At 37.7% G+C, this 13,769-nt stretch overlaps 1 protein-coding gene across 2 annotated transcripts in view; it reads right to left on the bottom strand.

Moving 5' to 3' along the window:
* Positions 1-13,769, bottom strand: part of LOC126229611 (COP9 signalosome complex subunit 1-like) — a 93,119-nt gene that overhangs the window by 45,741 nt on the left and 33,609 nt on the right. For both annotated transcript variants that reach the window (XM_049942353.1, XM_049942352.1), the window contains exon 6: positions 10,321-10,398. In XM_049942353.1, the coding sequence (XP_049798310.1) occupies positions 10,321-10,398 (78 nt within the window). The remainder of the gene's footprint in view (positions 1-10,320; positions 10,399-13,769) is intronic.

Raw genomic sequence — 13,769 nt, 5'->3', positions numbered from 1 at the left:
TTTACATTCCCACAAATGTGGTAAAATATGTTGTCAATCACATAATAAATTACACATTACATATAGTACAAAAACAGAAAAAGCTGTAAGTCAGAAAATAGCGAAGATACACAATGACACACTGGAAAGGGCAAGTAATGCATAGAAACAATGTGAGAAACACACGATGAACACTATCTGTTAGAGTGAGCCCCTCCTACAAGTTACAAAAATGATATAACACTATTTAACTCAGTAGCACACCTACATTTATCATCAGTAGTATGATATATGCAATCCATATCAAGTGAAATTTAGGTTGCACTGAAGATTTTTGATAGGGATTATCTGGATTATCTTGGATCATGAGTCCTCAATAGATGTAGAAGTAACTTCAGTGGCCCATGGAAAGGGTTTGAACACTTGCAGTTCATGTTGTACACTGATAAGCCAAAACATTATGACAACTGTCCATCACAACATTTGATGCCGCCTGGTGGCATTGTGGCCATATGGCGTGGTAACAGAAGTGTGTACACAGAGAACAGAAACAGTCTGGGCTGGAAATGTGGAAATCCATTGCCATAAGCGACTTTGACAAAGGGCATATTATTATTACACAGAGCTTGTTAACGAATATCTTGGAAATGGTGAAGCTGGTTGTATATTCATGTGCTACTGTCGTGAGCATCTACGGAAACAGGTACAAGGACAGTGAAACTACCACTAGGCGTTAAATGGTTGGACATGCACGACTCTTCATAGAATGTGGAGTTTGGAGGTTTGTCTGCTCTATAAAGTAGGATAGATACTGATCTGTGGCACCTCTGCCAAAGGAGCATAACGCTGGTGCATGCACAAGTGTTCAAAGCACACCATTCATTGTATGTTGTTGAACACCGTTCTGCAGCAGACCACCCCTACATGTTCACACATTGACCCAATGACATCATAAATTACAACTGCAGTGGGCACGAGACTATCGGGTTTCAATCATCAATCAATGGAAATTTGTCAGCTCTACAGGTGAATCACGTTTTTGCTACACTATACTGATGGTCGTCTCCACAAACGCCGTCATCGAGGTGAGTGGGGGCTCGACGTGTGCAGTGTGCCACAGAAGTTAGCTGGTGGGTGCAGTATTATGCTATGGGAGACATTCTGCACCTGCACGGTACCTGTGGTAATAATCGAAGACACACTGACAGCTGTGAACCACCTGCATCCCTTCATGTTTGTTGTCTTGCCCAACGGAGATGTCATCTTTCAGCAGTATAATCGCATGTGTCCCTGAGCCAGAACAGTGTTTCAATGGTTTGAGGAGCATTATAGTGAACTCACATTGGTGTCTCAGTGATCAAATTCACCCGATTTTAATCCTATGGAACCCATCTGGGTTGCTGCCGGGCACCACATCACGTATGCAGATCAGTTGCCCATGTCTTAAATTACATGACCTGTGCATGAGCTCCAGAAACCTACCAACAAACTGTCTGATCCCTGATGCAGAATCAGTGATGTATTTTGTTCCACAGATGGACACAAGTTATTAATCAGGTGGTCATAATGTTTCAGCTGATCAGTGTACATTAATGATCTGTTATATAATGAAATGCATGAAAATATTGTTTTCATGGATGATGCAATTACGTGTAATGAATTACTATGTGGAAGAAGCTGCACATATTCAATAAAATTTTGCACTTCACTAAAATAATAATAATAATAATAATAATAATAATAATCCCCGTGGAGGCCCGGAAAAAGAATAGGCCTCCAGTATATTCTGCCAGTCGTAAAAGGCGATGAAAAGAACAAACCACTAATAGGGCTAACCCCCCTTTTAGTGTGATGAGTTGGTTCAGGACAGAACTAAAGAAGCCTCGGACAAGCGCCGTCATGGTCGGGGACGACGCTTTAACCCTATGCCCGCCCACAATGGTAACGACACTGCTAGCCAACTGGAAAATGATTTAAATCCAAATAGAGGTGTTTTGCAGGATATGCTTCCTACAACCACCCTAGAAGGAAAACAAAGGCAGAGGATGAGATGGTCAGATGAAGTTAATCGACACCTCATGTTCTGTTATTAACAAGCAACAAACCTAGGAACCAACACAACTGGATACAGATCACAAGTATACACAACATTTATTACCAGATACCCAGAATTAAAATTTTTAACAGAACAACGACTAGCTGATGAGATCCGTGTAATAATAAAAAATAACAGGATACCCCAGTCAGAATTAGAAAACATCAAACAAGTACAACAAATACTGGAACAAAATAATGTGCAATCAGAAGAAGAAGAAAATACAGTAATGAACTCAAACATCCCAGAGCAAACAAACAAAGAACAACACGCATCAATTAAACAATCAGAGGAAAACGAAATCTTGCGACAGCCACCAGAACAAGCACAAATAGAACACGAAGTGACACACATGTTAGATATAGAAGAAAAATTTCAGCTGACATATATAGAATACAAAGACACAAATACAGACATTAGACCATTCTTGCATAGACTGCCAAGTAACCCACAAGTCGAAACAACAATAAAAACTATCAACACAATCATACACAACAAAATAAATGAATATACAACTATGGAATAGTTACAACTACTGGTTTATATAGGAGCACTCACTACACTAAATATACACACTAGGCAGAGATCAGAACCAACCAACACACAGAAGAAACCCACAAAACCAGCATGGCAACACAGGCTACAGATCAGAATAGAAAAACTGAGAAAAGACATCGGACAGCTAACACAATTTATAAGAAATGAAATGTCAGAAAAAAAACGAAAAACATTAGGTAAAATCTCACAACAAGAAGCGATAGAGCAATTAGATGAAAAGAAGCAGAAATTACAAGCATTGGCCAAACAACTTAGAAGATACAAAAAAGTGAAAATAGAAGGAAACAAAACCGAACATTCAACACAAACCAAAAGAAATTTTATCAGACAATAGATAACACACACATTAAAATAGACAATCCACCAAACATAACAGACATGGAACACTTCTGGAGCAACATATGGTCAAACCCAGTACAACATAACAGGCATGCACGGTGGATACAAGCAGAAACACACATACAAGATGATACCACAAATGCCTGAAGTGATAATTTTGCAACATGAAGTCACCCAAGCAATTAATTCTACGCACAATTGGAAAGCCCCTGGAAAAGATAAAATAGCAAATTTCTGGCTAAAGAAGTTCACCTCAACACATTCACATCTAACTAAATTATTTAACAGTTACATTGCAGACCCATACACATTCCCTGATACACTTACACATGGAATAACTTATCTGAAACCTAAAGATCAAGCAGACACACCAAACCCAGCTAAATATCGCCCCATAACATGCCTACCAACAATATACAAAATATTAACTTCAGTCATTACACAGAAATTAATGACACATGCAACACAGAACAAAATTATAAATGAAGAACAAAAAGGCTGTTGCAAAGGAGCACGAGGATGTAAAGAGCAACTGATAATAGATGCAGAGGTGACATATCAAGCTAAAACTAAACAAAGGTCGCTACACTACGCATACATTGATTACCAAAAAGCTTTTGATAGTGTACCCCACTCATGGTTACTACAAATATTGGAAATACACAAAGTAGATCCTAAATTGATACTGTTCCTAAACATAGTAATGAAAAATTGTAAAACCATACTTAATATCCAAACAAATTCAAATAATATCACATCACAGCCAATATAGATTAAGTGTGGAATATACCAAGGAGATTCATTAAGTCCTTTCTGGTTCTGCCTTGCTCTGAACCCACTATCCAACATGCTAAATAATACAAATTATGGATACAATGTCACTGGAACATACCCACACAAAATCACACATTTGCTATACATGGATGATCTAAAACTACTCGCAGCAACAAATCAACAACTCAACCAATTACTAAAGATAACAGAAGTATTCAGCAATGATATAAATATGGCTTTTGGAACAGACAAATGTAAGAAAAATAGCATAGTCAAGGGAAAACACACTAAACAAGAAGATTACATATTGGATAACCACAGCGACTGCATAGAAGCGATGGAAAAAAAAGATGCCTATAAATATCTAGGATACAGACAAAAAATAGGAATAGATAATACAAATATTAAAGAAGAACTAAAAGAAAAATATAGACAAAGACTAACAAAATTACTGGAAACAGAATTGACAGCAAGAAACAAGACAAAAGCTATAAATACTTACGCTATACCAATATTGTCCTACTCATTTGGAGTAGTGAAATGGAGTAACACAGACCTAGAAGCACTCAGTACACTTACACGATCACAATGCCACAAATATAGAATACATCACATACATTCAGCAACAGAAAGATTCACATTAAGCAGAAAGGAAGGAGGAAGGGGATTTATCGACATAAAAAACCTACATTATGGACAGGTAGACAATTTAAGAAAATTCTTTATAGAACGAGCAGAAATCAGCAAAATACACAAAGCGATCACTCATATAAATACATCTGCTACACCACTGCAATTTCATAACCACTTCTACAACCCTTTAGATCACATAACATCAACAGATACGAAGAAAGTAAATTGGAAAAAGAAAACACTACATGGCAAGCACCCGTATCATCTAACACAGCCACACATCGATCAAGACGCATCCAACACATGGCTAAGAAAAGGCAATATATACAGTGAGACGGAAGGATTCACGATTGCAATACAGGATCAAACAATAAACACCAGGTATTACAGCAAGCATATTATTAAAGATCCCAATACCACAACAGATAAATGCAGACTTTGCAAACAACAAATAGAAACAGTAGATCACATCACAAGCGGATGTACAATACTAGCAAATACAGAATACCCCAGAAGACATGACAATGTAGCAAAAATAATACATAAACAGCTTGCCTTACAACATAAACTTATAAAACAACACGTTCCTACATACAAGTATGCACCACAAAATGTACTGGAGAATGATGAATACAAATTATACTGGAACAGAACCATTATAACAGATAAAATAACGCCACATAACAAACCTGACATCATACTCACCAATAAAAAGAAGAAATTAACACAACTAATCGAAATATCCATACCCAATACAACAAATATACAAAAGAAAACAGGAGAAAAAATTGAAAAATACATCCAACTGGCTGAGGAAGTCAAGGACATGTGGCATCAGGATAAAGTTGACATTATACCAATTACACTATCAACTACAGGAGTCATACCACACAATATCCACCAGTACATCAACGCAATACAGCTATATCCAAACATATATATAAAACTACAGAAATCCGTAGTTATTGATACATGTTCAATTACCCGAAAGTTCCTAAACGCAATGTAACATATACCATACAGTTAAAAGGAAGTCACGCTTGATCAAGGTCTGCGTCACTTTCATTTCGAACCAGACCTAAGGTCTGAGAAAGGAAAGAAAGAATGTTGTTGTTGTTGTTGTTGTGTCGTCTTCAGTCCTGAGACTGGTTTGATGCATCTCTCCATGCTATTCTATCCTGTGCAAGCTTCTTCATCTCCCAGTACCTACTGCAACCTACGTCCTTCTGAATCTGCTTAGTGTATTCATCTCTTGGTCTCCCTCTACGATTTTTACCCTCCACACTGCCCTCCAATACTAAATTGGTGATCCCCTGATGCCTCAGAACATGTCCTACCAACCGGTCCCGTCTTCTGGTCAAGTTGTGCCACAAACTTCTCTTCTCCCCAATCCTATTCAGTACTTCCTCATTAGTTATGTGATCTACCCATCTAATCTTCAGCATTCTTCTGTAGCACCACATTTCGAAAGCTTCTACTCTCTTCTTGTCGAAACTATTTATCGTCCATGTTTCACTTCCATACATGGCTACACTCCATACAAATACTTTCAGAAATGACTTCCTGACACTTAAATCTATACTCGATGTTAACAAATTTCTCTTCTTCAGGAACGCTTTCCTTGCAATTGCCAGTCTACATTTTATATCCTCTCTACTTCGACCATCATCAGTTATTTTGCTCCCCAAATAGCAAAACTCCTTTACTACTTTGTCTCATTTCCTAATCTAATTCCCTCAGCATTACCCAACTTAATTCGACTACATTCCATTATCCTCATTTTGCTTTTGTTGATGTTCATCTTATATCCTCCTTTCAAGAAACTGTCCATTCCATTCAACTGCTCTTCCAAGTCCTTTGCTGTCTCTGACAGAATTACAATGTCATCGGCGAACCTCAAAGTTTTTATTTCTTCTCCATGGATTTTAATACCTACTCCGAATGTTTCTTTTGTTTCCTTTACTTCTTGCTCAATATACAGATTGAATAACATCGGGGAGAGGCTACAACCCTGTCTTACTCCCTTCCCAACCACTGCTTCCCTTTCATGCCCCTCGACTCTTATAACTGCCATCTGGTTTCTGTACAAATTGTAAATAGCCTTTCGCTCCCTGTATTTTACCCCTGCCACCTTTAGAATTCGAAAGAGAGTATTCCAGTCAACATTGTCAAAAGCTTTCTCTAAGTCTACAAATGCTAGAAACGTAGGTTTGCTTTTCCTTAATCTTTCTTCTAAGATAAGTCGTAAGGTCAGTATTGCCTCACGTGTTCCAGTGTTTCTACGGAATCCAAACTGACCTTCCCCGAGGTTGGCTTCTATTAGTTTTTCCATTCGTCTGCAAAGAATTCGTGTTAGTATTTTGCAGCTGTGACTTATTAAACTGATAGTTCGGTAATTTTCACATCTGTCAACACCTGCTTTCTTTGGGATTGGAATTATTATATTCTTCATGAAGTCTGAGGGTATTTCGCCTGTTTCATACATCTTGCTCACCAGATGGTAGAGTTTTGTCAGGACTGGCTCTCCCAAGGCCGTCAGTAGTTCACTTTCATTTCGAACCAGACCTAAGGTCTGAGAAAGGAAAGAATAATAATAATAATAATAATAATAATATCCTATGAGTACAATAACAATGAATAACAGCTGGAATCAGGCACCCCATAAAAATTCCTGGTGTAACTGTTTGCAGGGATAGGACATGGAATGCTCACAAAGGCTCAGTTGTAGGTAAAGCTGCTGGCAGACTTCAGTTCATTGGTAGGATATTAGGAAAACGCAGCCTATAAAACTGACGGACTGATGCTTACAGTGTATACAATCCACACCAAATATAACCAGTAGGGATGCTGGACGTACACAAATAACAGCAGCACACATGATCACAGGTTGGTTTGACTCATGGGAGAGCACCACAGAGGTGCTGAAAAACTGAAATGGCAGATGCTTTTGGATAAGCAGTAACTGTCTTGAAAGCATACTTCCCAAGTTTCTGGAACAATTTAAGTGAAGGATTTACAAATATAGTACAACATCCAATGTATCACTCCAGCAGAAATCGCAAATACAAGCTTCGACTAACTACAGAGTGTACAAAAGGTTTTAAGCGATCATTCTTCCCTTGCTCCAGACACAAATGGAACAGGAAGAAGCCCTAATAACTTGCACAACAGAAAGTACCCTCTGCCATGCACCTCAGTATAGTCTGCAAAGTGCTGGTGTAGATGCAGATCTGCCAAAATAGCAGGGAAATGTGTGTAAAGACTCTCAGAAAAGACACGTGGTACATTCTTTTCGGAAATTTTCACTTCTGTCAATGAGAGACGATTTCAAGAATTTTAGGTTGTTTCCTTCATTCCTTTATACAGCTTTCTGTTTATCTTTTTCATCCAATTTAAATCACTCTGCCTGTACCACCTGAAGTGGGGGAAGCACAGGGAGGAGGCAAGTCATTTTTTATACAGCATTCAAGCAAAAGAAAATAACTCAATAAGAAAAGGAATTATTCTGGAAGAACCTTTTGTCAACTGAAATGTAGTGCCTCTAGGATGATATTTTGTGTTGCCAACGTGATGGAAACTGAGGATAGAGTAATAAAGATGCAGAACTATGGGAAATGCATCCTGACAAGTTACGGACAGATGCAGAAAAAGTAAGCAAGCTAATGACTCAATTCAAAATATAATTTAGGGGCAACTAATATTTTCAAAAACTGTATAACTGGGCAGGTATGACTAGTCAGCACCCAGTTGCACCAGCAACTGGTCACTAAGTATGGATTACTGGGAAGCAACACACAACAATATAATAAATACAACCCTGTTGCTGTCTTGGAATCTAAACTTTTGCTGTATTAGAAGTGTCCAGAATTTAACAATACCAGAGAAGGAAAGTTGCTACTCACCATATAGCAGAGACGCTGAGTCGCGATAGGCACAATAAAAACATTCACACAATTAAAGCTTTTGGCCATTAAGACCTTTGTCAGCAGCAGCAGACACACACACACACACACACACACACACACACACACACACCTGCAGTCTCAGAGAGCCGAGTGTCCAGAATTTACTGATAAGACAACTGATGTCAACAGACTAGATAATGCTATCATCAATGAACACAATAAGACACGTAAAATTGATACTAGATTTTTAGTAGACTTGGAGAAAAAAAAATAATAATAAAAATGTGTGTGTGTGTGTGTGTGTGTGTGTGTGTGTGTGTGTGTGTGTGTGTGTGTGTGTGTGTGTGTGTGGGCGGGGGGGGGGGGGGGGGGCGGCACACTGAAGTATAAGGAACTGCATCAGGCATCAAAGCAATCTAATTTCTGTAGAATGTTGGAACATAAGCTAGAGTGATTTTAGCAGAAATAGTTAAGAGAGAGAGAGAGAGAGAGAGAGAGAGAGAAATGTGAAGTCCTGAGAAGGTCCTCAACTGAGGTAAATGCCACTTCGTAAGACTCATTTCTAAAGAAAGAGTGATGGCCTCTTCATATGGATGTTAGCTGCTCCTGCAACTATTACGGAGATTTGTGTAGAACTAATGGAGGAAATAATGCTTCTGAATGACTATAATGATCATTATGATAATGAAATTACAACCAAACACCAGAAAGCTGAAATGTGGAACAAAGACAATTTTAAGTGAACATTACTTTGTACATAAACAAGAAAATTTTTACTTTCATAATTACAATAAAACAGTAGTGCTATTTGAAGTGGCTACTTAGGGAACAAAAGTAACAGTAATATTTAACTGACCACAGAAACGAAGAAAAGACAGTAATTCTATCAATAAAAAATTCTTAACATAACTTTCTGGGGAGGGCAAAAACAGCTCAGACACATTATGAATAACAATAATGCCACTCAACTCTCAATAGATGTTCAAATTATCATAAAAATTACAAAAATTCAAAAGTCAAGAATGACTAAGTGTTTCAAAAAGCTGCATGGCTGTATGAAGGTGCTTTCTCGCAACTACCGGTTTCACATCAGTATAGATGCATCTTCGGGTTTATCTGTCAAAAATACAAATCACTGTGTGAAATTTTTGAAACAGTAGAAATACAGAACCATAATGTTTACATTCAACAAGAAGCAATGATGAGTGCTCACAATGGTCATATTTCCATAATGTAGATTGAAAACTACAGTGTCCCAGCTTTTGGGAAGTTATCCAAGTTAAAAGTCAAACCACAATGATGGGTTGCCATAATAAAATTGAGTACACCCAAAAGATACTTGTAAAAATGTGCAAAGCGTGCCTGCTGAATAAGCCAGCTGAATGTAACTTCTGTGAGTACTCATCATTGTTTCTTGTTTTATGTGAACACTATGGTTATGTATTTCTATTTCAAGAATTTCATACAGTGATTTGTATTTTTAACAGATAAACCTGACAAAGTGTCTATAATGATGTGAAACCAGTATTTGTGAATAAAGCACCTTAATACAGCTACGTAGCTTTTGGTAACACATCATTCTTTTATTTTTAATTGTTGTAATTTGTATGGTAATTTGAACGATTATTGGGTGTAGTTATTGTTATTTGTAACTGTATGTTTAACGGTAACCAATGCAATGTGCAAAAATAGAAACAGTGCAATACAATTACTTAAACTATGTTAACAAAATTTTTTTGAAGTTATAACTAGAAAGCATGAAAAATACAGAGAAAGCATACTGATAACATAGGAACAATAACTTGTGAAACTGCTACATTAGAATATGATGTAATGCAATGCAAAAGTGGTGAAAGCAATTAAAGAACACTGTTGCATTGGTTTGATCCATAAAATGCAAACCGAGCAAGATATTGAGGAAAATCATAACAGTAGTGTGTGGGAAGCCACAGTTTTAACAACTTGTTTTGCAGTGATTTCACAAAATTCCTAAGTATATCTAATGTATAAAAAAATTATATCACTGCAGAAGCTTACCTCTGTAAAGTCAGGCGTTGCTTCAGCCTTGCTAACATAGCTCAGAACGTGGGACCAGTTCTGCAGATAGACACTCACCTGTTGGATCAAGAGCTTACTATAACAACATACCTGAGAAACTTGACAACAGTTAACTAGGTGATTAAGAAAGCATGGTAAGCATAATGATGGTCTGACTGCATATTTTAAAACTTAACTTCTTAACATGTTATTCAATAGGGTTCTGTTTATGCAATAAGAAATAATGAGAAACACAAGTTCCACTCTCTCAACTTGCATTTATACATTTTTTATTTATTTCGAATATGAATTTTGGTCCAATGCTACCACGCTGACTAGCTAAGGCAATGTCACCAACAAGATATTCTAGCCTTTTTCAGCTCCAAATCATGGAAGGACCGAATTCTTATTATGGACACTATCGGAATGACATGTAACAGTACTTCAATTCAAAATAAGTTTCCTTAATGAAACCTGAATCAGATAATTAATATAAACTTTTCTCAAGTGGTCAATCCTTATTAGAAATACGAGAGTTGTTCACAAAGTAAGTTCCATTTCTATTTCTATTCACGGCAGTGCCACAATCGCAGTTCCGAGCATGCGCGGCACTTACTCTTACTCATGGAGAAGTCATGTATGCCATTTTCAGATTGCTGCTGCCGACATGTGCTTTGTAGTGCTTCTTTATAATGTCAGTCGTAATTGAAAATGCGCCGCATGTGAAATCAGGTCTGTGATTCGTTTTCTAAATGCAAAGAAAGTTAAACCAAAGGAAATACATCGGCAAATCTGCATGGTTTACGGACAAAATGCTACGAGTGATTCAATGGTTAGATGATGGGTTAGACTGTTCAATGAAGGATGTGATCAAGTGCACTATGAAGAACGAAATGGACGCCCATCTGTGGTTACTGATGAACTGGTTCACACAATTTAAGAGAAGATTAAGCACAACCACAAGTTCACACATAGTGCCCTTGCTATGGAAGTTCCACAAATCTCATGATCACTAATTAATTAAACTTACTGAAAAACTGAAATTTCGAAAACTTTGCTCATGTTAGGTACCCAAAATTCTGATATAACAACACAAAAACAATGGATGGGCAGTGCACTTCAGTTTTTGGCACACTACAACGAAAAAGGCGGTGGTTTTCTTTCTCCGATATTCACGGGGGATAAAACTTGGGTATCGTATGACACCCTTGAAACGAAACAGCAATCAATGGAATGGCGGCACACTTCACCCCCAACGAAGGTTAAGCCTAAGCAAATCTTGACACCTCAAAAGTCATGTGCACTGTTTTTTGGGATAGAAAAAGGCATTTTGCCGATTGATTTCTTACCACAAGGCCAAACAATCAATGCACATTGTTACTGCAAGACCATTAAGAAAGCGCACCATGCAATACAGAACACACGCCAAGAATTACTGCCAAAAGGTGTAAGAAAAGTCGCAAGAACTGTGGGTCAGTGGAGACTTACCAGAATGAATGAGAAGGAAAGACTAATTGTTGGGGACTGGACTGGATGAGATTTGAAAATCCTATTTAATTAACTTAAAAGATAATTAGTATAGAAGTATAGGTACAATCAAAATTGCTGTTGCTTTTTGTTCTGTTTTACCTGTGTAATTCCCAAGTTGGACACCATACTTTCATTGCCACTATTTTTCTAAACCAAATGAACCCTTCATTAATCAATTAAGTCACTAAGAATTTGCATAACATCATAATTTCATGTGGCAACTGTACTCAAAATAGTTGATTCCCAGTGTAGACAGAAAAAAATAGTTCTGTAATCTTCTATAATTTACTAACTGTTATGTAGAAATGTTTGCGCATAGAAAGTAGTGGGTAAATAATTTGATGCAAGTTTGTGTGTTTTCAGATTAAATTAAGGAATGAGAAATATAAAAGCTTGTCCGCCATCAGAATAATTTGCCTGTCCACATCATCTCTCTCGTTACCATGCATGTGTGAAGTGTCTTCACAGACTTCTTTGGTTGTTGCAAATATAAATTGCATTTATCAGTCTTCACATTGTGGTTATGTTTTCTATTCTTGTTCTTGTTCTGCACAAAATATTTATAGTAACTTATGCAGAAAACTGACCCTGGGTGTTTTTGTAGAATGAAGTTTAGAGCAGTTATTGTCACAAACTGTCACTGAAGGTCTAGACTATCCAGCAGGTCAATTTAAAGTTAGTAAATGTGTGACAATCACAAAAAACTACAAAACAGTGGTGTTGTGTCAATTTTTGAGTAAAATTGGTCAATACTCAAAGTTTCAGTCCCAACACAATGAACTTTTGCACTACTGAAATGAACAAGATGAGTCTCAAACCAGATTACTGCCATTCCATGCTGAAGGTGAGTTGTGTTGTGTTCATTCTGTAGTATTTTGATCATCAAGTTCCCCCTTTCTGCTGAGGGGAGATATAGACTGTGTGAACTCTTAGCACGTCCTTTAGCAGGAAGAGTAACCTTTTCAGGCAAACTACACTTGAGAAGACATTCGTTGATATATCAAGGTTATTTTATTACACACGAAGTCAACTTCTAAATAACGCATCTCTAGTCACTAAATTCTGCAGCAGCCACCATCACTGAAACCATCTACTTTCACTTGTTTCTGGAGTGTCTAATACCGTGTAAAACATGTAAGTAAAAAATTGTGTTCAGAATTCTTCTAATAACTAACACACAGTAAAACACACATGCTTACTGGTAAAATGTATGCTGTTACTCTCACTATGAGTTTTCTATTTGCATATTTCTCAGTAAGTTAATATCCAGATATATATGCAGACACATCTGAAATGCAGCAACCCAGTCTTTTCGCATTCCACGCTACTGTGAAGAGTAAACAATCTAATGCTTCCACACGAAAGGTTACAGGGGGCACAAGGGAAGCCAATTTTGTATTCATTTTCAGCAGAGCAACAGAATGCAGTGTGTGATGTAGGAGATGCTCACTTGGAGGAGGGATGGGCATGTGGTCAGGTTGTGACTGGAAAGCAGCCACATGGATGGCCTCCAAGAGCTTCGAGAACATTCTGAGTAGTTGACTTTCAGGCCTACAGAAGTTTAAAAGGCACAGTGAAGACACCTCTCAGCCAAGTAAGTGGTCTCATCCAAGTTGGGTGGAAGGAAGCTTAGGGGTTACTGTCCTGTTGAGATAGATGTAATTAGTGATTGAGTACAGGCTTGGATTGTTTCAGAGATGCAGAAGGAAATCGCTTATACCCTTTCAAAAGAATTATCCTAGCACCTGCCTGGGGTGATTTGCGGAAATCTCTGAAAATCCAAATCTGGGTGGCTGGATGCAGAATTGAACCATCGTCCTTGAAAATGGGAGTCCATTGTGCTAACCACTGCACCATGCCACCCTGTCCGAGTTCGGTGGGTTGGAGGGAAAAATGGTGCAGTGGATAGTTATTATTTC

Source organism: Schistocerca nitens, unplaced genomic scaffold (genome assembly GCF_023898315.1).
Source record: "Schistocerca nitens isolate TAMUIC-IGC-003100 unplaced genomic scaffold, iqSchNite1.1 HiC_scaffold_376, whole genome shotgun sequence".
Lineage (NCBI taxonomy): Eukaryota > Metazoa > Arthropoda > Insecta > Orthoptera > Acrididae > Schistocerca > Schistocerca nitens.
Note: the sequence above shows the minus strand (reverse complement) of the source record. Positions and strands in the feature narration are given on the sequence as shown.